Consider the following 26,112-nt stretch of genomic DNA (forward strand, 5'->3'; position numbering starts at 1 on the left):
ATACCAGAGGCACACAGCTTGAACGGTATATGAACGTACCTTGCTAAGCAGAGCTACACCTTCCTACCGTTGTGTGTCAGTCCTTACTGTAGTCCCGGCATTATATTCATATACCAGGAAGCGGAGGATGAGCATCGTTATAACTATGTGGTACAATGTATAAAGTTCTTGACAGTAAGTAATGCTGCAATCACAAGGAGTCTTTGGAATAGTTTTTTAAGGTGCTAAATCCAACGGTCACCTACCAGACGAGCGAAACGCAATCTATTAAAACAAAAAAACGGATACCAGAGAGAAGCAGAAGGCGGACTAAAGTCACATGAAGTGAAACGTTTTATTTCAAGGACATACGTTCCATACAGTAATATTTTATACACAGCCATTAATGTGCATTGAAACAAATCGTATAAAAGACGTGTCCCCGGCACCAACTGCGCCAATGTCAGACACAGGAGCTAATCCGTGCCAATGTATCATTACATTATAAAAAGACATCCGGGACAGAAACATAAGTTATAGGTAAGAAAGACGACGCTCAGTTACTATTCCTGGAAGGAATATTCATCCCTGTGATCACATCACGAGAATGCGGCAATAAATAAAAGAAAAAATTTTTAGGAAAACTCGGACTGACGCGTTTCAAGGATTTTTCCTGTTCCATATGGCGGAATGCGTCAGATCTACCGGATCATGGGAACAGAACCCGGGATTTCATTTGCGGAAGCGCTTGAAGAGCGGGTGCACGTGCTGCCCTTTGGCGCCTTTGTTCCTTGGCGCCTGATACTCCATATACACGGTATCGTCCGCCCCAGACATGGAGCTCATGGTGCCAACACGCCGGGCGAGCTGTGGAGGGAAGCAAAGAATGAAGTAAAGGAGTGGTGTTAGATTTGATCCTGATGGTGCTGGACCATTTAATCAGAGGAATCTCCTAATTGGTTTTCTCTGATTAGAATATATTACAGTTCCGGATGATGAGACTTTCTGGATTATCAGATGCCGCCAGATAAAGGACTTTTAAACTGGTCCTAGGTGCCCAGTGCTGGATTGAGGAGATCTTGGTATTTATTACTATGATTTTTTTTTTAAATCTCAGCCAGGGCTAGGAAGGAGACTTGTTGTCAGAGTTCCCCTTTAACCTTTCCACTGCCAAGGACGTATCATCAGGACTTTAAACGTAAATGGAATGTAAGAAGTAGATTTTAGGATTGCACTAAACCCAGGACGTAGCGTTTATAGGAAACCTGGATCAAAGCTCTAGGTGCAATATTATGGGTGCTTGTCTGAAGTCGGGGAGAAGGATGAAAAGTTTTACTGCGTCAGTGTAGGGGAGAGGGAGGGGGAGCGGCAGGCGAGATTTTATTATTAGGAGGTGTTGTGCGTCCCAGGCTTCGGGGAGGTCAGACTTTCACCCATAAACATAAAAATTTTTTACAAAATGTTTCACTTTTACGCCAAATTGAATGAAGGCGCCTAGGAGTATAAATGCTGACTGGCGTTTTTACAATGTGGCAGTTTGTTTTTTTCGGAAAACCTATGGTTATGGGGGTATTAGATGACTGTTTTATGATTTGGGTTGGATTTGTGTCAGAAGTGTTAATTTTCCTGGCAGCAAAGGGGTTAATTTACCTGTCCTCATATGCAGGGCTACACACAAGACACGGATCACCGCTCCGGAAGCGCCGGGAGTAACAATGTAACACACGGGATTCTACTTACATGGGTGGAGGACTTGGAGCCGAACTCTCCGGCCACCATTTCTTCTTCGGCGTCGAGGTCGGAGGCGGCCAACACTTTCTGGAGAAGCTGCTGCTGCTCCTCTTTGGTGGAGAAGGACAAGTCTTCTTCATCCATGCCGGCCAGCTTCGTGATCACCTGATCAAAATGTGACCGGAAAAATCAATCATCTCGTTCGTGGACCAATGACTGCATTTTATGTTAATGAGCAGCAACACTTTCTGAATATATTAGCCGTGGTGGCCCCTCCTCCATGAGGATGACTCCGCCCCATTTATAGAAAGGCCGTGAATATTGAGTTCGGTCATTTGAGGTCAAGACACGTCCTAAGCGTGAGACTTTTGTGGCGGTAATAGAGGGCGGCACGTGACTGCGCACACTCGGTGTAACTAGTACTACAGGCCGTGTTGCCTAGCAACGACTTATCTTCCTGTCCGGGTGACCACCATACGAGTACCTGAAGCAATTTATACAAAAGTGGTCACTGAAGTTCTATGTACCGTCCTTACCTTGAAGCTGTAGCCCTGATCCACCAGGAATCGCTGCCTCTTGGTGGAATAAGCCATTTCCTGGGTGTCCTGGGACACCAGAGAATAGAAGAAGGCGTTGTACTCCTCAGCGACCATTCCTTGAAGAAAAACGCACGATACATAAATAAGAATCACAACATTCACACCGAATCTACGATCCTCGACTCGCGCGATCTTCTCCTGATTTTAAGCATTACGGCATTTTCTTCTCCATTCACATCCAAAGCAAAAGCGACAATTCTGCCGGTCTCGTTCTCTGGTCTCCACAGACAGTGATGCGACTTAAGAGCTCAGCGCTGGGGGTAGATTTACAGGAGTCCTTTTGGACAATTTTTTTCTACGCAATACTTGTAATTGCAGCCAAAACCACAGCGATTTACAGGGGAAAAAAAGTGCGGGTTTTACAGCAATAACGAAAATAGTGGCAAAGAAATTAACTTATCTGAGCCCCACAATGCACTGCTGCCAGGAAAAACAGAAGAATCGTCAATTTTGCTTTCTGTCTGAATGGAGAACAAAACACATTTAAAATCAGCACAAGCAGAATAAAGCAAAGGCTAAAAACTCCTACAGAGCTAACATTGCTCACAGCTGAGGGTCAGTTACAATGTATCATGTCTGGCCAATCTTCTATTATATAAGGCCCCATTCACACAGCCGCAGTAGGATCAATAGACCCTAAACGGGTCTATGTACACGACTGATTTTTTTAACGGCCTGGGAAACCGGGACGTCAAAAAATGGGACATGCCCTATTTTCCTTCATTCTACCGGCCCCTATAGAAGTCTATAGGGACGGGTAATAAACGGCCATCACTTGGATGTGTTCCAAGTGACGGCCGTGTCTTCCGTCACTCTCTCTCCTCCTCCTCCAAGTGTGAAGTGCATGTGAGGAGGAGGAGGAGGAGGAAGGTATTTTTTTGCTCCCTGTAGGAGCAGAATCCCCAATCCCCGGCCACATCTTTTGCACCGCTGTGGCTGGGGATTCCACTCCAGGAGAAGTCCCTGACTTCACTATCCATATATGGACAGTGAAGTCAGGGACTTCTCCTGGAGCCGTCCCCTACAGGAAGGGGGGTGACTTTGTACAGGGGGCCCTGTGTGGCACTACCGACAAGGGGGGGCCTGTGTGGCACTACCGACAAGGGGGGGCCTGTGTGGCACTACCGACAAGGGGGGGCCTGTGTGGCACTACCGACAAGGGGGGGCCTGTGTGGCACTACCGACAAGGGGGGGCCTGTGTGGCACTACCGACAAGGGGGGGCCTGTGTGGCACTACCGACAAGGGGGGGCCTGTGTAGCACTACCGACAAGGGGGGGCCTGGGTGGCAAAAAATGTACAAATGAAATTCATCCGATTTTGAAACGGACAGGGAAAAAAACGGATGCAAAACTGCCGTTGAAACCGGGAACACGACCCGGAACGGATGCACAATGGCTGTTTTTATCGGCCGACACTCGGACCCTGTTGTGTCAGTAGAGCTGGTCTCTCTCCTGTTGTGATACTTTGCTACAATGTATCAGTGCGGTTTATCTCACAGAGAATGGTCTAAACACAATACAAATGGAACAAACTCTAAACTGTGAGAAGTATGGGGTCTGTAGGTTTTCAGCCTCAGGATGTAAACAAGAATGTTCTAATTCACTGACAGCAAGCAGAGATCTTAAAATTCGTGCGGAACTTAAACAAAATATATAGATTTTTAAAAAGTACAAAACTCGAATACGTTTTATTTAAATAAGGCGGGAATAAACATCGTAGCGCAGTCAGTAACAGGTACGAGACAAACATCTGGCAAATGAGCCGCAACCAGACCCGTCCCCGCTGGGAATTTTATGAAGAAACATAAATCAGAGCGGATGCGGCAGCAGAAAGGAGGGAGATAATGGAGAGAGTGAATTATGCAGGAGGCCCGGGGGGGGGGCTGCAGTGAATAGAAGTTCAGCCCCCCCCCATTCTACTGCCCCCACAAGGTAACAAAGTAGAGGCGTTCAAGGCCGTGAGAAATGTTCAAGCCTATTAGTTGCACTTAATAAGTGAAGGAGATGCAGGGGCTCGGTGGAGCGACCGTCTCACCTCGTCACAACGCGTCAGCTCCGAGCTGTGAGATCGCGGCCGTTACGTGGGAATTCTGGCCGGACAGCGGTAAAAATATCAATCCAAAGTCGGATCTTTCAGGTTGTAGAAATTTGTACATTTAGGATAAAGCCGGGTGATGACCCAGAGGGCTGCACCTCACAGCTCTGACGGGGGGGGGGGGGCACTCAGCTTCTCTAGACTCCTGAACGGGGGTACAGGACTGGGGGGTGTATCTTGTCCGAGCACTAGGAAAGCAGGGTGACACCTCGATTATTACCAATAGTACGAGGAGAGCACAGAATCGCTAATAACCAATAAAGAGGAAATCAAAACACGAGAATCAATTGCCAAACGAGGGGTAAGAAAGGCGACGTGTTTTGGCAACAGATTATTCACGCCTGACGGGGAGGAAAATGTGCAGAGACCAAAACATCAAAGGAAACATCCACACGAGGCTTCCAGGTCAGCGACCGACGCCGTCAAGTGCTAGAATACTAATTGTACTGGGCTCACAGCAATATGATAGGAGGAAGAGGAAGATGCGGAGCAAGTGAGGAAAAACAAACTCCATATAACACCCCGGTCACATCAAATCACTGATCGCTGAGAGGCCACAAGCAAGAACACAACTAGCTAAGACGCACTATCATGCTGGTGGAGTCACTGAGTACACACATTACTTATCCTGTATTATACTCCAGAGCTGCACTCACTAGTCTGCTGGTGGAGTCACTGTGTACATACATTACATTACTTATCCTGTACTGATCCTGAGTTATATCCTGTATTATACTCCAGAGCTGCACTCACTATTCTGCTGGTGGAGTCACTGTGCACATACATTACATAGTGACTCCACCAGCAGAATAGTGAGTGCAGCTCTGGAGTATAATACAGGATGTAACTCAGGATCAGTACAGGATAAGTAATATAATGTATGTACACAGTGACTCCACCAGCAGAATAGTGAGTGCAGCTCTGGAGTATAATACAGGATGTAACTCAGGATCAGTACAGGATAAGTAATGTAATGTATGTACACAGTGACTGCACCAGCAGAATAGTGAGTGCAGCTCTGGTGTATAATACAGGATGTAACTCAGGATCAGTACAGGATAAGTAATGTCATGTATGTACACAGTGACTGCACCAGCAGAATAGTGAGTGCAGCTCTGGTGTATAATACAGGATGTAACTCAGGATCAGTACAGGATAAGTAATGTATGTACACAGTGATCACCAGCAGAATAGTGAGTGCAGCTCTGGAGTAGAATACAGGATTTGACTTTTTATGTAAACTATGTTGTCCAAAGGTGGACAAAAGTTTTCATCAGAGATCAGATAAGAATAAACACTTGCAGCAATGAATATTTATAACATGTAGAACAATTTCCAACATGAAATCCTCTTGATTGCTCAGAAATCTCGTCCCTATTTAACGACCAGTGTGAAAATATCAGAACTTTGGTCGGATCAGGGGCAGGTTGATACATTTTATAGTTGGTTTGCCTTGATACAATGTATGTTTGAGGCTCCAGCGTGGGAATACAGAAGACAATCTGATCCCTGGTAGGAGTTAGCTACGCTCTCTAGTGGTGTGTATCTAACCTCCAGGGATGGGCTACGGTTATTATTTGCTGTACATGTTCCGTCTACATTTGGAAGATCTGAACATTTTAACCGTGTGATGTCACAATCACTGATATTCAATGCAATGTAGAAATCTGATAAAAAGACAAAACAGAAGTTTTTACCTTTTTTTGCTCTCAGGACACGGCCCAGACGCTGCGCCTCCTGCCTGCGGGACCCCCCGTGTGAGGAGATCTGGATCAGAACATTGGCTTCAGGTAAATCAAAGGAAGTGTCACCGACCTGTGCAATACAAACGTTACCTTGTATGAAGAGACCAAAACCGCAAAGAAAGAAATGCCGCAAAATCAGCGACCAAAAACATCGCAGCAGCAAAATATAGTGCGGTTTTGCCGTGCAGATCAATATTGCACCGAAAAAAACGCTTGCGATTTACCGCGGTTTTACAAATCGTGGTAAAAACGCATGCGTTTTTCAGTGCGGCAAAAAATGCGGGAAGGCTGCACCGTGTGAATACGCCCTAACAGCCCATTTCCAAGACGCAAAGAGTGAATGAAAATTTAGAAAAATCTCATTCACATGATTACAATGTAGCTGCTGAAGCAAGCAGAGTTATGTCTGACAATCTGGTTTCATGGACATTGCCGGATAACCACATTCTCTGCAAAGGGGGTTGTCAGACAGCTTGGCCCTAGCAACGAGTGTTTGATGACTCCGAGCTTCTTAACATTGTTTATCAATTCCTTTTGGTCTTAAAGAACTCTGCTTGCTGTCAGTTAATAAAACAATTGTATAAATCCGGAGATTTAAAAGCTGTCCCCATTTCCCAGTAACACAGGTGCAGTACTTGTTACAGAGTATATCATGCCAGCAGTGGGGCAGTAGCGTCCGCACGCGTTTTAACAACGAATCACGAATGTTTTGCAATGCGCTTTTTACCTGTAAAAACTGCACACAACCGCTCTGTGTGAATATACTCATAGTGCTCTCTCTTGTTACAAGCCATGCACATGTGTGAGCAGGACTCGGTCAGGAGCTCTGAAGAGGTGTCATGTGGACACGCTAAGGAAGGTTTTTCGGTTTCTGGATATGAACAAGTATGTTACCTTTCACTCACAGCAAGCAGAGATCTTGTAAATGGAACGAAAGTTGTAGAACTTTTCATTATACAATTTTGAAGCTTTATTGACCTGAGACAGATTTCCGTGTCTTACCTTTGATATAAAGATGGTGTTGATTTTTGGATTGTGCTTGAAGTTTTGTAGAATTTGCATCCTTTCTCCTTGGGAGGTCGGGCCGTAGATGTACGGTCTGAAAATAACCAAAAAAAGATTACCATGACCTTCAAATCAAAGCTCCACCATCAAACGCAACACATGATGCGGAGTGTGTTACATCATGTCGTATACTCTATTCACACCCAAAGCTGCATTCACTATTTTACTACATGCCACCTGGAAATTATAGCATTTTCTGACAGACCCACCCTTAACAGCTTAGGTTCCATAATGCAGTGCAATCCGCTTCTTTGCATTATGGGTTACGCAGTTAATTCTTGTTCAGACTATCGTGCACAACCTGGTGTAAACACTACATCTCACACAATGCAAAGCAGCCGATTATGCACAGAAATGGGGCTGCAGAGACATGTGACGTCCAGCTGCCTCTAAACTAGCAGAAGAAAAGCAAAATTGTGAATGCAGCTCTGCATGTGACTAGAGGAGAAGACATTGTGCATTCTGTGCGCAGCGTTCGTGGTGACGTTTGTAGATGCCACTAATTGCTCCCCGGGTACAATATTAGGATTTCGGTCTTGAAGTTTTGGAAACTTTAGAAATTTCGTTTATGATTGACAGGAAGAGGCATTGTTTTTTTTTTATGGGGTCGCACCCCGGGACCGAGGGAAATGTGACATCGTATAACGGTCGCCCTGGGTTCATTCCTTGGCCTCTCACACGGAACAGTGAACACGTCTAATAAGCATCGCTTCGGCTAATCTCCTTTCAGGCCGATTTAAGACTTAGATTAAAGGATCCTTCCAGAAAAGATCCGTCTGGACTGGAGCGCTGCGTGCAGGAAGTGCCGCATAATCAACGCTCATTTAACACCTAAAGTACGTTCAACCACGGACATGCTAATTATTTATTTTTTTTAAAACTATAAGAAGTTTTGCCGTATTTTTTAACGACAAAATGCAATTGGAATATTTGTATTACTTCTCTAACCCTGATCCGCTGCAACCAATCAGAAGCTTGCAACCCAGAATCAGTGAAAAGCTTGCGTCACTATTGCTGCGGCAGTCAGGATGCCGCACCTAAGTTCCCTGCAGCCGCATCCGTTGTGGGACTCAATGTACATCTTTGAATTTTTTTATTTATTTTTAAATAAAAACTATCAGTGTGTTTTGTGAAACTTTCTAAAAACTTTTTATTACGAATTACTTTTTGAGATACAGCTGCTTTGTATTCTGTATATGGAGCAGCTGTATCTAGCGCTGAAAGGGTCAGGTCAGCGGGTCTCTGACACGCAGGATCGAGCGGTTACCTATCACATCTACGTTCGTAACTTAGATGTGACCGATAATGGGAGAATCTCACCCGCTGACACTGAACCTGAAGGGTGCCGCTGAACTGACGGATTCAGGTCTCAGCGCTAGATACAGCTGCTCTATATACAGGATACAAAGCAGCTGTATCTCAGAAAGTAAACATAATTTTTCATACAAAGCATTTAGAAAGTTACACAAATTTTATTTAAAAAAAAAAATATTTAAAAAAGTTCACGTAGCCTTTAAATTGATACATTTATAGCCGGATAAACGTAAAACAATGTATCTTGGAGGCTCCAATGCAGTCTGGGATGGCAGCACACTAGTGAGAACTAAATCCCGTGTAATAGTTAGCTACGCCCTCAAGTGGGGTGTATCTAACCGCCAGGTATGGGATATGGTTACTATTTGCACCATTTGGGTGATTCAATGAATCTGCCGTGTTCTGCAGCAACATTCAGTGTTCTCATGAACGTTAGTGAACAGTTTCCTTAGATTCCGGCGTCGCCAGTCGCTTCACAATTCGCCGGCCATCAGGATGCTTTGGATAAAACGATTCTGCGGGTCGGAGATTTGCCGTTGGTTAATTTATGGGAATAATAAAAGTCAATGGATTGTCTTTGATGGACTGAAGAATCTGAGCACCGGGTGACGATTCGTTCCTCTAGCTGAGCGATCCTTTCCTGCGCAGGACGCACACAGTAACACTAGGGTAGGGCTCCATGACAACGCCTGAAACCAAGAGGAAAATTACAGCACTACCGCAACCAGCGTGCACTGTTAGCAAACCTAAGGTCTTATTCACAGGAGCGCGTCCGATTTGCGTCCAAAGAAACGCTTTTCATCCGTATGAGTTTCCGAGTAGCGTCCGTGTGATTGTACGTTTCATGCACCCATAGACTTCATTGGGCGAGAGTGGCCAACAAAACAGAGAAGAAAAGGGCAGGCTGTAAATTTATCACAACGAACAAAGGTTCTGATGAAAAAAACCTGGATGTGTGAACAGCCCCATTGACTTATATGGTCAGTGTGTTGTCCCATGTTAAAATGGACAGCGCACGGATGAGAAATACGTTCATGTGAACAAGCCCTAAGAAAAAAAAAAGTGGCAAGCCGCCATGCAAAAGTCCCATCATGGTCAGAACGACACTGAAGACGCGGGTGAGTTGCAGTCATGCTGCGTTTATACTCGTTATTGAGGCCTGAACACAAGTGAATTCAAGAGCCCCAAATAACCCTGAACCTCCACACAAAAAAAAATTAAAATAAAAAAAAAACCTTTAAAAGACGGGATCTGGCAGCGGAGCCTGCGCCTCATTGTCATGCCGCCCACTTACTTGTTGAGCTTGATGGCGTACTCCTTCAGCGCAAACACATTGTCTGCAAACACAATGATCTTGTCGTTTCTCCGCTCATGGAACTTAATCAGGAACTGGCAGGCTCGGAATTTATTTGGGTTCATGGTGTACATCAGGATCCTCTTCTTTGTCTTGATGGCAACGTATTCTCTGTAAAACTCGGGAGACATGGGGCACCAGACCTGAGGGAGAAAGGACAGAGAGGAGGAAGCAGCGGCTGGTACGGAGGCCCGGGCCATATTCTGATCACGCAGCTTGTGTGGTGAGAGGAGGAGGCAATAGCTGCGGGGACATAAAAGAGTCTCGCCACGGCAACAGCCTCCTCCGGCCGCCAGGAAGAAAAGACGACGTCTCAATCAGGCTCAGACATTTTTATTTAGTTGCCAATTGGGCCGGGAATGAACGGGCAACAACTCAGGACGGGGAGTAAAGCTGCACGAATGCAAACAGCAAATAGTCTGCGGGGGGGGGGGGGGGGGGGGTTTACAAATAAAAAAATTATGGTAGTTATGAGAATGAAAATCTTATAAGGACTTTTTCAGTTTTATGCAAATGAGTCTCAATCTCTGTATAAAACTTCTACAACTCTGTAATAGACTTTCCGTTTCAATTTCTCACCATTTTCAATATATTTGCTAGCTGTCAGTGAATGAGAATGCTCAATTACAGGATGCGAACCCTGTACATAGCACCAGGCAATGCCCTGCCAGCTGAATACGGAAGCAGCTACATGAACCTCTCTGCTAGTTTGCTACAATGTATCAGTCTGGAGCCACAGAGCCTTGTCTAGACTGGATACAATTGTGTCCACTTATCAGCTGAGAGCAGGGCTAGGGGTGTTAGGTTTGCAGCCTCAGAATATAAACAGGAGTGTTCTCATTCACTGACAGCAAACAAATATCTTGAAAATGGCAAGAAATTGAAACACAAAGTATATTACAAAGTTGTAGAACTTTCATTTATACAGTGATTAAGCATTATTTAAATAAAACCGGACTACTCTTTTCCTATATGTCCTCATTAGCACATATGGAAACGATAAAGGAAGGTCTCCTTATCAGAACCCTCCCCCCTATCAGCCGGGGTCGGGGGCTGCTCCATAGAGCGGACGGCATGCATCCAGCGCTATACATGGACGGCCCATTGATTTTTATGTGCACTTTGTAATGCTCCATTGATCAGTCTGCATCTATTTTTTAAAAGCGGATTGCCAGTAATGATCACCAGAGCAAGTAGATCGTGACAACCCCTCATTTTCATACAGGCGGTCTCAAAAACACAAAAAACCACATAAGAACTAGTGACTCATGTACAGTAGCAGACAGCGCCCTCTTGTGGTAAAATGCTGTAACTTCCAGACACGAGATTCTTTCTGCGCTTTGCAGCCTTAAAACCCGGTAACTTCTGCCCCAACACCAACCTGCAGGCACACCACCCAGAAATGCCCTCATCCTGCCCTTTTTTCGACTCTCTCTAACTGTCCCTTTTAGCAGAAAGGATAATTGCACTGGGCAGCCACGTGTCCCCAGAGAACATTTAGGGGTGTACGGTCACTGCAATGTCTCTGATGTTCTTTCTGCTGGTTGGCAGAAAAACCTGAAAAAGATCAGGGCCAAAATGGTAATAAAAATACATCAGAGCCCCAAGTACCATCATGGCCAGTAAGGATCCCAGAATGGTCTTGTTGCTGGGACTCGAAGACTTCTTATAAAGAGTTAAAAACACAGGCAGACATTTTTTATCCCCTTTCACCGGCACAAATGTAGAACGCACAGTGTATTTCTTTATAAGCATGTGCGGCTGTCACTAACGAGCGGAGACCCCATATACACCCCCTTGATCAGCAGAGACCCCATATACACCCCCCTGATCAGCAGAGACCCCATATACACCCCCCTGATCAGCAGAGACCCCATATACACACCCCTGATCAGCAGAGACCCCATATACACCCACCTGATCAGCAGAGACCCCCCTATACACCCCCCTGATCAGCAGAGACCCCCCTATACACCCCCCTGATCAGCAGAGACCCCATATACACCCCCCTGATCAGCAGAGACCCCATATACACCCCCCTGATCAGCAGAGACCCCATATACACCGCACTGATCAGCAGGGACCCCATATACACCCCCCTGATCAGCAGAGACCCCATATACACCCCCCGATCAGCAGAGACCCCATATACACCCCCCGATCAGCAGAGACCCCATATACACCGCCCTGATCAGCAGAGACCCCATATACACCCCCCGATCAGCAGAGACCCCATATACACACCCCTGATCAGCAGAGACCCCATATACACCGCCCTGATCAGCAGAGACCCCATATACACCGCCCTGATCAGCAGGGACCCCATATACACCCCCCTGATCAGCAGAGACCCCATATACACCCCCCGATCAGCAGAGACCCCATATACATCCCCCGATCAGCAGAGACCCCATATACACCCCCCGATCAGCAGAGACCCCATATACACCCCCCTGATCAGCAGAGACCCCATATACACCCCCCTGATCAGCAGAGACCCCATATACACCCCCCTGATCAGCAGAGACCCCATATACACCCCCTGATCAGCAGAGACCCCATATACACCCCCCTGATCAGCAGAGACCCCATATACACCGCCCTGATCAGCAGAGACCCCATATACACCCCCCGATCAGCAGAGACCCCATATACACACCCCTGATCAGCAGAGACCCCATATACACCGCCCTGATCAGCAGGGACCCCATATACACCGCCCTGATCAGCAGGGACCCCATATACACCCCCCTGATCAGCAGAGACCCCATATACACCCCCCGATCAGCAGAGACCCCCTATACACCCCCCGATCAGCAGAGACCCCCTATACACCCCCCTGATCAGCAGAGACCCCATAATATACACCCCCTGATCAGCAGAGACCCCATATACACCCCCTGATCAGCAGAGACCCCATATACACCCCCTGATCAGCAGAGACCCCATATACACCCCCTGATCAGCAGAGACCCCATATACACCCCCTGATCAGCAGAGACCCCATATACACCCCCTGATCAGCAGAGACCCCATATACATCCCCCTGATCAGCAGAGACCCCATATACATCCCCCTGATCAGCAGAGACCCCATATACACCCCCTGATCAGCAGAGACCCCATATACACCCCCTGATCAGCAGAGACCCCATATACACCCCCTGATCAGCAGAGACCCCATATACACCCCCTGATCAGCAGAGACCCCATATACACCCCCTGATCAGCAGAGACCCCATATACACCCCCTGATCAGCAGAGACCCCATATACATCCCCCTGATCAGCAGAGACCCCATATACATCCCCCTGATCAGCAGAGACCCCATATACACCCCCCAATCAGCAGAGACCCCATATACATCCCCCGATCAGCAGAGACCCCATATACACCCCCCGATCAGCAGAGACCCCATATACACCCCCCTGATCAGCAGAGACCCCATATACACCCCCTGATCAGCAGAGACCCCATATACACCCCCCTGATCAGCAGAGACCCCATATACACCCCCCTGATCAGCAGAGACCCCCCTATACACCCCCCTGATCAGCAGAGACCCCCCTATACACCCCCCTGATCAGCAGAGACCCCATATACACCCACCTGATCAGCAGAGACCCCCCTATACACCCCCCTGATCAGCAGAGACCCCATATACTCCCCCCTGATCAGAAGAGACCCCATATACTCCCCCCTGATCAGAAGAGACCCCATATACTCCCCCCTGATCAGCAGAGACCCCATATACACCCCCTGATCAGCAGAGACCCCATATACACCCCCCGATCAGCAGAGACCCCCTATACACCCCCCGATCAGCAGAGACCCCCTATACACCCCCCTGATCAGCAGAGACCCCATAATATACACCCCCTGATCAGCAGAGACCCCATATACACCCCCTGATCAGCAGAGACCCCATATACACCCCCTGATCAGCAGAGACCCCATATACACCCCCTGATCAGCAGAGACCCCATATACACCCCCTGATCAGCAGAGACCCCATATACACCCCCTGATCAGCAGAGACCCCATATACATCCCCCTGATCAGCAGAGACCCCATATACATCCCCCTGATCAGCAGAGACCCCATATACACCCCCTGATCAGCAGAGACCCCATATACATCCCCCTGATCAGCAGAGACCCTACCTCTGCACACTGCACTTTTGCGATGTAGCCGTTGTTTTGCAGCTCCATCCAGTTTGCTTCGTACAACTTTGGACCGATCAGAAAATTCAGGTCGACTATTTTGTCATCCTCTCGGACCAGAGTAGCCGTGAGGCCGACCTTACAGTGAGCCTGAACGATGGTCAGGACGCGACGGAACATCTTCGCTGAAAGAGCGAAATAAACAAGTGTATAGTAACAAAGCGTAGCACATTGTTATATGGTCAAAATAAAAAACTGAGCAAATTGGCAAACACTTCATTTACTTAAAGGGGTTTCCCACGACCGGACATGATCTGTGGGGGTCAGACAGCCGGACTCCGCACCGAGCAGCCGCCTTGGTCCTTGAATAGCGGCCAAGCTGCAGTATTCAAGTGAACAGGAGCAGAGTTGCGGTTCTGCAGCACGGCCGCCATGCTGTAGTCAGAGCCAACTGCTTCCGGCTCCGTACATTGAATAATCTGCAATGACATCCGGCGCCCGCAGGCCACCGGAGCAGCTGATCGTTGCGGGGGTCCGGATGTCAAATCCGCACCAATGACATACTAAGGGTGACTAGGGTATGAGTATTATACCCTAGTCACATCCAGAGCTGCATTAATAGTTTTGCCAATTTCATGTCCTCAAATCCCCTGCTGCTATCTGCTGAAAGAATGTCTGTATAGAATATGATCTGCCGGGATGCATTGTGGGAAATGTAGTATTTCCGCCAGGCTATGTACAGTCTACCATCTCCTGCAACGCATTATGGGAGCTCACCCTAGTTGTGGGGAGAGCGATTGTTAGCAAGATTCCAAGTGACATCCATTTTTAATGCAGCTTTGGATGTGTCTGGAGTAAAAGTCAGGATGTAACCCGACCAGCATGAGATTAGAAAAGTGACCCCAAGTCCCCCAACATAATATACATCATCCCTGCCCAGTAATGTCACCCTCCCACCACACAAATCTACATGAATATAGATGTAACACACCGGCTGTCCGTACCGGGAATGGTGTGCACTTCATCCAGTATCATCAGCCCCCACTCCTGACTCTTCAGCCACTCCATCACCCGCTCCGCCTCCCACGACCTCTTGGTTGTGTGCCCCAGCATGGAATACGTGCTTATGGCAATGGAGCATCCGATGGGCTTGTCTTTGGCGTCGGATGTGAAGCGACAGATCTGGCTGTCATCAATGGTCGACCACATCTTAAACTGCGCCTTCCACTGCTCCACCGACACAGCAGAATTACCCAGCACCAGGCACCTCTTCCGCACTGTGCAGGCAGCGGTGACACCAACCAGAGACTTCCCCGCCCCTGCAGATAGAAATAGAGGATTCATGAACATCCGGCCCGGCTGCAGCAGAGAAAGCTGCACAGAACTCACAGCGCTCGTCTAGTCTGAGGTCAATCACTAAGCAACGTGCCAGATGAAACGTTCTGCAACTTTGTGTTTTAGTGCATCACCGTTCTCAAGACTTCTGCTTGCTGTCAGTGAATGAGAACATATTGTTTACATCCAGAGGCCGAGAGCTGACGGTGTTTGACTTGTAGTAATAAGACGGGCTGCAGTCCTGAGATGGGTGCTGGTGCTATTCGGGTTCGAATCCCCCAATATTAAGAACGAAAACGCCCCAGAACACTAGAGTGAATGTGAATAAACTTCGGATACGCGTTCTTATATTTATACATTAATTCATGTTCTCCAAAATATGTGGAATTCTTTTATGTTTTTGGCGACTTTTATAGACGTTTCGGTCTTTGTCACAATCGCTGTATGGACGCGAGATATGAAATCCTGAGGAGGGGGCTCGGCGTCTACCCGACGCTCCTGATTGAGGCATAAAAGAGTTCCACATATGTTGGAGAACATGAATTAATGTATGAATATAAGAACGCATATCCGACCTTTATTCACATTCACTCTAGAGCGCTGGGGTCTCTGTGTTACAATTGTATACAGTCGAGACAATCCTCATCCATCTTACCTGCACTGACACACTAACAAACTATCAGGACAGCAGAGAGATTTGTGCTGCCGCGGTCTAGGATTGTCTAGACAATGCAATTGTAACAAACCCTCACCTGTGATAAGTATTGGGATAAGTTCACACGTATCAGGTTTTCTCGGATTTGCAACATTGTAGCAAACAGAATTTTGTGGAGTAATTTGGCAGAGGAGAGAAAAGACTCAAACCGGCAGATATTGCAGCAATCATCAGCGAGACATTTGCCGCACCCCTGTCGTCCTCCTGCGTTGCCGGCCTCATCTTCGTTCTTGCCGGCCATGAACAAATGTCGCCTTCTCTGGTTATATTTCGCTTGTCGCCTCCCCGTACATGGACCGGTTATGAACATGTTTGGGCAGCATCACAAAAAAACCTGAAATAAGCTGAAAAGATAAAGATGACAATGAAGATCTCACCGCAAGGCAGAACAATCACCCCGGAGCGAGCGCGGCCGTTGCCGAACATCTTGCGCAGACTCTTTTCTTGGTACGGGCGCAGGACGGCGGTGGGCTTCAGGTCGATGTTGATGTCTGGGTTCATGGTGTCGTTCCTGAAGTCGTACTCTGCCAGCAGCGGGTACTCCAGGTGGATGCACTGCTTCTGGAGAACCTCAATCATGTCCTAAATAAGACGATGGAAAACATGGCAGCCATTACTGGAAGAAACAGAGACACCGGGGACATATTTATAGGTTGCACAGTCCGAGACATTGTGAATCCAACATGACTAACAGATCCTATGTGGATGGTTTTACCTGTTTAACCTCGAATGATACAGTCTGCGTCTCTTCTTCCTCCTCTTCCTCTTTGTCCATCTGTTCGTAGAATTCAAACAAGTCGGCCGGGACGTCCGTCTTATTCTGCGTCTCTGGGACCTGGGAGGTGGAGGGGCCGCTGGCCGGATCGGTCGTCTTAGAAATCTGAGAAAAATGGAAACGCCAAAACTGATTGAGCAGCTGTGAGTCACATGATGTCATTCACTATAAAATGGATTTATACCCGGACGTCTCAGACGTGATCATGCGGCCCCTATACGTCCCCTATAGATTAGCCCAAAAATGTAATACATTCTGGTACTTCATTACGGTTTACAGCCCACCTCTTCATCTCACCAGCTTACTGCACAGCTTGCACTTCTACACAGCAGTCTACCTCAATAAGCAGAGCTGCAGTGTAAAGCATAGGAAAGAGCAGCAGCTCGAACCGCTCATGAGGCAGGAGGTACAGCTTAGTTTACCTCAGACTTCAACACACAATGCAGCTAAGCTGGAGTCACTGATCATAGTGGGTCTATTAGAGCAGAGCAGCAGTGTCAAATATGGGAAAAAGACAGAATAGCGGCTTCAGTCTCTGATGATACACGGGATGGAGATCAGACAACCTCAGACTCCAACTAACAATGCAGCGAAGCTGGAGTCCGTATTTCCTTGAATGGAGTTGTCCACAGAACTTTCAGGACCGCTGTGACCCTTTAGCTGCTGGTCAGCTTTTAGCCTGTGAACATCGCCCCTGGTTTACACGATATAAATGTGACTCCAGTCAGTGAATAGACTTACAGCGGATTTGCTAGTAAAGGTCTCGGTGATCAGCTCCGTTTCCTCTCCCATCTCATTTCTTAGTCTGCAGCCGCGGATCAAGCTGTCTTTAAGGAGGTCCTGGATGACCTCTGGGTGGCCGCTCTCTACAAAGTACCTGCAAAGGTCATGTGACATAATTAAAGGAGGTTTTCCCACCACATATTGAGGGTCCAGGCTCAGTGAGGGCCTGGACCCTGAAACCAGCACCAATCCAGAGAATCGGGTGGTTCTAAGTCCAAATTGCATGTTCCCAGGACCGCTTTCTAGATTGGTAGGGGTCCCAGCACCAGACCCCAGTAGTCAGTGCTTTAATTACTGTATTTTTCGGACTATAAGACGCCGTTTTTAGCTAGAATAAATCTTGCTAAAAAGTCCCTGCGTCTTATAGTCGGCAGTCAAGGGACCCCCCCCTGACCGCTTCCTTACATAACCCCTTCCGACCTATGACGTGCCGGCACTTCATGGAGCCGGAGGGGGGGACGGGACGATGTGTGGAGCGGGCTCACGTGCTCAGCCCGCTCGATACACTGCAGGTGTCAGCTGTGTTTTACAGCTGACACACTGCTCTAACAGCCAGGAACAGCGATCATGTCGTTCTTGCCTGTTTAATTATTGAGATGCCGCGGTCAACAGCGACCACAGCATTTATAGGGGTTTTCCATTTAGGACATTTATGACATATCCACAGGATCCCTCATAAATGTCAGATAGATGCGGGTCCCACCGCTGTTTATGTAACTCATCCATGTATTGCAGTGTATTGTACCCCAGGGGAACTAATAAAATGTGTGGTTAAAAAAAAAAAAAAAAAAGTTAGATAAATTTGGAGTGTAAAAAAAAAAAAAAAGAAAAAAAAAAAAAAACTTTTCCCATTTTTCCCCAAGCACAATGTAAAAAATTGGTATCGCTGCGTCTGTAAAAGTCAGAACTATTAACAATATGCCATTATTTAAGTCGCACGGTGAACCGCGTAAAAAAATAAAATGTAATACACCAAAATCGTTGTTTTGGTCACCTTAGCGCTAAAAAAAATGCGCTCAAAAAAATCGTATGTACCAAAAAAATGGTGGCAATAAAAACTACAGCTCGTCCCACAAAAAATAATCCCTCACACCGCTCAATCGATGAAATATTATAAAAAAGTTACGGCTCTCAGAATGTGGTGAAATAAAACAATTTTTTTTTAACAAAGTTTTTTCTTTGTAAAAGTAGCAAAATACGAAATCATTTTTTCCTATTTTCTGTTGTCTAAAACCTGCGTACGTCTTAGGCCTCATTCACACGACAGGGTCCGAGTGTCGGCCGGGAAAATCGGCCGTTTTGCATCCGTTCCGATTCCGTTCCGGGCCGAGTTGCCGTTTTTACCGGCCGATTTGGACCCGATTTGCATCCGTTTTTTTCCCTGTCCGTTTTAAAATCGGATGAATTTCATTTAAATTTGTTGCCACACACAGCCCTTTGTAGATAATGCCACAGCCCCCCTGGTAGGTAATGCCACCCAGCCCCCTGTAGGTGATGCCACCCTGTCCCCTGCAGGTAATGCCACCCAGCCCCCTGTAGGTAATGTCACCAAGTCCCCTGTAGGTAATGCCACCAAGCCCCCTGTACGTGATGCCACCAAGCCACCTGTAGGCGATGCCACACAGCCACCTGTAGGCGATGCCACACAGCCACCTGTAGGCAATGCCACACAGCCCCCTGTAGGCGATGCCACACAGCCCCCTGTAGGCGATGCCACACAGCCCCCTGTAGGCGATGCCACACAGCCCCCTGTAGGCGATGCCACACAGCCCCCTGTAGGCGATGCCACACAGCCCCCTGTAGGCGATGCCACACAGCCCCCTGTAGGCGATGCCACACAGCCCCCTGTAGGCGATGCCACACAGCCCCCTGTAGGCGATGCCACACAGCCCCCTGTAGGCGATGCCACACAGCCCCCTGTAGGCGATGCCACACAGCCCCCTGTAGGCGATGCCACCCACCCTGCCCCCTGTAGGCGATGCTACCCACCCTGCCCCCTGTAGGCGATGCCACCCACCCTGCCCCCTGTAGGTAATGCCACCCTGCCCCCTGTAGGCAATGCCACCATGCCCTGTAGGCGATGCCACCCAGCCCCCTGTAGGTGATGCCACTCACCCTGCCCCCTGTAGGTGATGCCACCCACCCTGCCCCCTGTAGGTGATGCCACCCACACTGCCCCCTGTAGGTGATGCCACCCACACTGCCCCCTGTAGGTGATGCCACCCTGCCCCCTGTAGGTGATGCCACCCACCCTGCCCCCTGTAGGTGATGCCACCCACCCTGCCCCCTGTAGGTGATGCCACCCTGCCCCCTGTAGGTGATGCCACCCTGCCCCCTGTAGGTGATGCCACCCACCCTGCCCCCTGTAGGTGATGCCACCCACCCTGCCCCCTGTAGGTGATGCCACCCTGCCCCCTGTAGGTGATGCCACCCTGCCCCCTGTAGGTGATGCCACCCTGCCCCCTGTAGGTGATGCCACCCTGCCCCCTGTAGGTTCCACCCATCCTCCCCCCTTCCAGGAGAAGTCACTGACTTCAATGTCCATATATGGACAGTGTAGTCACTCACTTCTCCTGAAGAGGAATTCCCTGCCACAGGTCGGGAATTCCGCTTCAGAAGTGAGTGACGTCACTGTGTCCATATATGGACAGTGTAGTCACTCACTTCTCCTGTAGTGGAATCCCCGGCCATAGAGTCGGGGATTTCGCTGCAGAAGTGAGTCACTACGCTGTGTCCATATATGGACAGTGTAGTCACTCACTTCTCCTGTAGCGGCATCCCCGGCCATAGAGTCGGGGATTCCGCTGCAGAAGTGCGTGACTTCGCTGTGTCCATATATGGACAGTGTAGTCACTCACTTCTCCTGTAGTGGAATCCCCGGCCATAGAGTCGGGGATTCCGCTGCAGAAGTGAGTGACTTCGCTGTGTCCATATATGGACAGTGTAGTCACTCACTTCTCCTGTAGCGGCATCCCCGGCCATAGAGTCGGGGATTCCGCTGCAGAAGTGAGTGACTTCGCTGTGTCCATATATGGACAGTGTAGTCACTCACTTCTCCTGTAGCGGCATCCCCGGCCATAGAGTCGGGGATTCCGCTGCAGAAGTGCGTGACTTCGCTGTGTCCATATATGGACAGTGTAGTCACTCACTTCTCCTGTAGTGGAATCCCCGGCCATAGAGTCGGGGATTCCGCTGCAGAAGTGAGTGACTTCGCTGTGTCCACATATGGACAGTGTAGTCACTCACTTCTCCTGTAGCGGCATCCCCGGCCATAGAGTCGGGGATTCCGCTGCAGAAGTGAGTGACTTCGCTGTGTCCACATATGGACAGTGTAGTCACTCACTTCTCCTGTAGCGGCATCCCCGGCCATAGAGTCGGGGATTCCGCTGCAGAAGTGAGTGACTTCGCTGTGTCCATATATGGACAGTGTAGTCACTCACTTCTCCTGTAGCGGAATCCCCGGCCATAGAGTCGGGGATTCCGCTGCAGAAGTGAGTGACTTCGCTGTGTCCATATATGGACAGTGTAGTCACGCACTTCTCCTGTAGCGGAATCCCCAATCCCCGGCCGGGGATTGGGGATTCCGACTCCTACAGCGAGCAATAAAAGATCCTCCTCCTCACATGCACTCTGCACTGTGAGGAAGAGGAGAGAGAGTGCGCGAGCGACGGTAGACCCGGCCATCACTCGGGACACATTCCGGTGATGGCCGTGTATTACCCGGCCCCATAGACTTCTATGGGAGCCGGGCGGCCGGGCACCCGGCTGAAAATAGAGCATGTCCTATTTTTTGACGGGCGGTTTTCCCGGCCGTCAAAAAATCGGTCGTGTGAATAGCCCCATTAGGGGTCTATTATTCCTAATGCAGCCGGGTGCCGGCCGATTTATGAACGGCCGGAACCCGGCCGGGAATCCCTGTCGTGTGAATCCCGCCTTATAGTCCGAAAAATTGTTGTGTAATGGTTTTCCTACGAAGTCGGCATGAAGTCTGGAATTATATATCTTTGGGGTAAGAGCTGTGGTTTGGGAGAGAATAAATGGTTCGGGCCAAGACTAATGGTGGCAATAGACCTAGAATACCATCAGTCCATCAGCCGTTACCAGCCCCGACCGCCCCAATAGAATTCATGTTATAACAAAGAGGAATGGGAGATAAGCTGCACTGGAGGTGACTGGCAGCCGCTTATCTGCTGATGCTGCAGGACTGCGATACCCGGAAGGACTCCGATCTAGATCAGACAGTGCCGGGGAGCCTGTAACTACCAACAGTGCACGGACCAGTACAGCATTATACAGGGTGTCATACAGACCGTCCGCAGCGACCCCTCCTTACCTGTTATGCTTCAGAACCAACTTGACTTTCCCATAGCTGACAGTGCAGAGCTGAGGGTGAGAACAAGAAATATCTATGTGAGAGACCATGAAGAATCACCAAACTTACCCGGCAGTTAAAGGGTCAATGCTTTTTCCTGACATGTCTTATAGGACCTCATCAAGCGCTAGAACAAGAGGCCTGACAATGAATGGGGAGGCTGAAAAAACCCCCTCCTGATCAAGTCCTCCTCACGCAGGTGCATGGATTGTAACAGGGAACTCTGATACTGTAACGACCTATGCAGCTGTCTAAATTGGACATGGTCAGGATTGGTTTTTCATAATCTAGATGTAAACAAGACAATTTCCATTCACTGACAGCAAGCAAAGATCATGAAAATTGCATTAAAAATGGTATAAAGTATATTAGAAATTTGCAGAACACCATTAAAAACCCCTTTAATGGGATAAAAACACTTAGGATTAAATCGGTTGATGAAGACCACCCCTGTCAACGGACCTCATAGAGGGAGACCCTCACTCAGGAACACCCTGTATGAGCCAGAACGGAAAGCGTTGAGAGTCGTCCGCATGTTACATGGACAGCCATTCATGTAATCCTACATTCCCCATGTAGCGGCCGCGGCATTCAGCTGTTTGAGACTGAGGAGTCATCCCCTATGGAGTCGTTTTCCCATAACTAAAGACAGCACTGCCCTAATAATGCGTGACAAGTCGCCCATGGAACTCATAAGGGTTTTTAAAAAATTAAAACTGTCCCTTTAAGGAATTTGCATCTGTGAACGAGACCTGCGTTCGGACCGCTCACCTTGATGAACTGCGCGATGCCTTCTGGGACACCGGTTTTGCTCAGCTTCTGTAAATACTCAATGATGTCAGACGTTTGCAGCCCAACGCTGACCGCAGCGTACAGCGAGTAGGCCGTGAGCTTATACTCGTGAACGTGCACCGGTCGGCAGACAGGCTCGGAGATCGCAACAAGAAAATCCTGGGCGTATTTATAGACAGGGGAAAAAGCTTCTAAGAAGATGTGACCATCCGGGGCCTGGCGGAAAAGAAGATAACATACAAATCATCGTCGATAGGGTCCCATCTAATGGTTTATAATGTCTGTCCTTCAAAAACTCCCAAATTCAGAAGACGTCAATGAAGAGACCCGCACACAAGACACCACCCTCTCCATTGAAGTGTATGGAAAATACAGTGGCTGGAAATTGGCAAATGGGATTCAGTAGGTTGCCCCGATAGGTGGGGGTCCCAGAGAAAGGACCTGCTCCTACCAGATATTTATGCTATATCCTGTGGCTTAAATGACTAAGATGGGGAGAACCTTTAAAGGGGTTGTCCGTACATGGGGCGGTTTTTCATACTGATGACCTATACACAGAATAAGTCATCAGTATATGATCGGTGGGGGTCCGACACCTGGACCCCACACCGATCAGCTGCTTTATCGTGTGAGTAGAAATCCCTAGGATCCTCCAACAAGCAAGGTTTACAAGACACTCACCACCCAGAGTGGACGGGATGTGTGGTCGCCCTTCATGGGCATTTGTAATCTATAATCCTTGGCATTGTACTCATCCAATTTAGTGCCGGCCTCGTCAACTTGCTTTCCGGCTGCAGAGGGCACGGCGTCGTGGTCATTAGCGGGCGTTTCATCCTCCTCCTCCTCCTCTTCATCGTAGTGACGCTTCTTGGATTTTTTCTTGTCTGTAATGAGGATTATCATCAAGGGTTAAAATCAGCCGATTCCCTCCGAACAGGACTAGGCGGCATATATGACCGATCGCGCCGACAACAAAGTGCTGACAGGAGCGCACAGCCCGCGGCTTATCCATTTATAAAGCTCCTATTGACTTCAAAGGAAGCTGTACAACTATGTATGCAGTGGCTCCCTCTGGTGGTGGCGGCAGGCAGAACTCTATCACAGCGGGGGTCTAGTTTTCTGACCGGACAGTCATTTCTTTAAAACGTAATGCTCACTCTGGAGGACCTGCCCTGTATTACACAGACAACACATTGATACTACTGGACACTGTGTAATACTTCATTTCTCATGTGGAGGCGCTGAAGGTAAATTGAACACTTAGGCCATGTTCACACGTAGCGAATTTGCTGCGGATTTTCCATCGGGATTTGCGAACAGAAAATACGTGTTAAAGTAGCAGCAAAGTGGATGAAGTTTTAACAAATCTCACGCTGCAGAAAAAAACAAAAACTGCGTAGAAAACATTCATAAATTGACCTGCAGGCGGGATGTTAATTGTTTTGTTGCGGATTTTACTCATTGAGTTCAATAGAGAAGTGGAAACCTGCAACAAATTGCAAACGTTGCGATTTCTGCTGCGCAAAAGCTGCGAATCCACAGCGAAAGCCACAAGGAAAAAAAAAAAAGACAATTACAGTTTAAAATAGAAAAAAAGCCCATGCCCCCCTCCCCTGGAGTTGCCATAGCGAAATCTCCTTGCCGTCGCCCCCCCCCCAGCTATTCTCCGCACTGTCAGCCCCCTGTGACGAGTCCCGCGTGACTAATGAAGCGAATCGCAGGGTGCCGCGTCATCGTAGGAGGCCGGCTGCACGGAGACCAGGCGTGAGTAGCAGCGACGTGACTCTATGGCAACGCCAGGGGCGGAGTATGGACGATTTTATTTTTTTTCCACAGCGGCCATTCTAGACAAATATCCGCACCAAGGTCAACGCGATTTAGTGCAGACTTTGTCGGAAATTCCCCGTAGGTCGGACACGCTGCAGACTTTCAGTGTGAACGTAGTCTTACTGCCACGCTTCCCACAGACTATAGGCTCATTGTCAAGCGACCCTTCCAACAAGTAGGGACTGTCCGAAGCGGAGTCCCCCTTTATACAGGATCGATCACTGCTGATTTATAGAAGCCGCTGCGTTACATTTACGTGATTTGCCCGCGGTCGCACTAGGTTTATACACAGCTGCGTTCTCTATGAGGGGAATTGCTGCATAACAAATGGATAACACAGAAGTGACGTCTCAGCATTGCACAACATAAAGAACTACAGACCCTGATAGGAAAACTACAACTCCCAGCATCCCCCATCTGTTAGTGGTGTAGGACTACAAGCCCCATTCTGACTCAGGCAACACCAGGCAGGCGCCACTGTTTCTGTTGTGCCGGGAACCTCAGAATAATGAGCACCATAGGAGTTGTACTTCCATAAAGGCTCTTTACATTTCTCGTCAGGTGAGTAACCCCGAAGTTCACAATCTCGTACCTCGCTCCCATTTATCCTTTTTGCCCATGATGCTCCGCTCCGGACCTCCAGCAGCTGCCGGGAAACGACCCACCGTCTGACAGGCAGCGTTAACCAACGGAAGAGCAAAACCCCGCCCACTGCAGAGGATCAACCAGTAAGCTCTCACAGCGGAAGTCGAAAAGCGGAAGTGTCTCAAACTTCCGGAACACTGACCAATCGGCATACGGGGCGTGGCTTGATGTTCGCTCCGCTCGTAGGAATTGGACGGTGTTTGTTTTGTTACAATGTTGTCATTTGGAGAGAATGTTGCAGCGGCGCATGCGCAGTATAAAAAGTAACATGTGAGAAAGGAATGTTGTCCTGCATGTGTCTATAGGATTATGTTATAATGACCACAGACGTAAAAAATGTCCCCGACTACGATGAGTTACGAAATTCTATAATCAGGACACAAGGGGGGCATAAACTAGAGGAGACCATGCAGACCCTCCAAGTGTCAGAGCCTTATTTCCCCAAAAACATGATTGTGTATGTTAATGCAAACCTCCCAACTTTCAAGTATCACAAACAGAGGCAACCAATGCGTAGCGCGACGAGGCAATTTCTTTTTCTTTTAAGCCACGCCTCTAATCCCACCCAATCCCCGCCCATACACACCCGGTTCAGCCCGCACTGTATGATGCCAAATAGCTGCTCCCACCCAGTAGAATGCCCTCTAGCTGCCCCCATACAGCATAATGCCCCCATACAGTATAATGCCAACACAGATGCCCCCATAGTTGCCCCTAGTGCCAGTGCCCTTGTAGATAGTGCCACAGTGTCCATGTTGATAGTGCCCCCCCCCCCCTATATAGCGCTGCCCTGTAGATAGCACCATTGGGACTCCCTCTGTGAG

General features: G+C 48.4%; 1 protein-coding gene across 1 annotated transcript; it reads right to left on the reverse strand.

Moving 5' to 3' along the window:
- Nucleotides 1–320: 320 nt before the first annotated feature.
- ERCC3 (ERCC excision repair 3, TFIIH core complex helicase subunit) lies at nucleotides 321–25,377 on the reverse strand. The gene is made up of 15 exons (XM_075829076.1): nucleotides 25,236–25,377; nucleotides 23,498–23,700; nucleotides 22,796–23,032; nucleotides 21,986–22,035; nucleotides 17,611–17,746; nucleotides 16,810–16,974; nucleotides 16,472–16,676; nucleotides 15,049–15,363; nucleotides 14,045–14,229; nucleotides 9,823–10,025; nucleotides 7,152–7,248; nucleotides 6,102–6,219; nucleotides 2,247–2,365; nucleotides 1,720–1,875; nucleotides 321–846 (listed from the first exon to the last, which is right to left on the reverse strand). Exons 1-15 carry the CDS (start codon nucleotides 25,261–25,263, stop codon nucleotides 712–714), a joined length of 2,352 nt encoding a protein of 783 aa, XP_075685191.1. The 5' UTR covers nucleotides 25,264–25,377; the 3' UTR covers nucleotides 321–711.
- Between the last annotated feature and the right edge of the window lie 735 nt (nucleotides 25,378–26,112).

Source organism: Rhinoderma darwinii, chromosome 6 (genome assembly GCF_050947455.1).
Source record: "Rhinoderma darwinii isolate aRhiDar2 chromosome 6, aRhiDar2.hap1, whole genome shotgun sequence".
Lineage (NCBI taxonomy): Eukaryota > Metazoa > Chordata > Amphibia > Anura > Rhinodermatidae > Rhinoderma > Rhinoderma darwinii.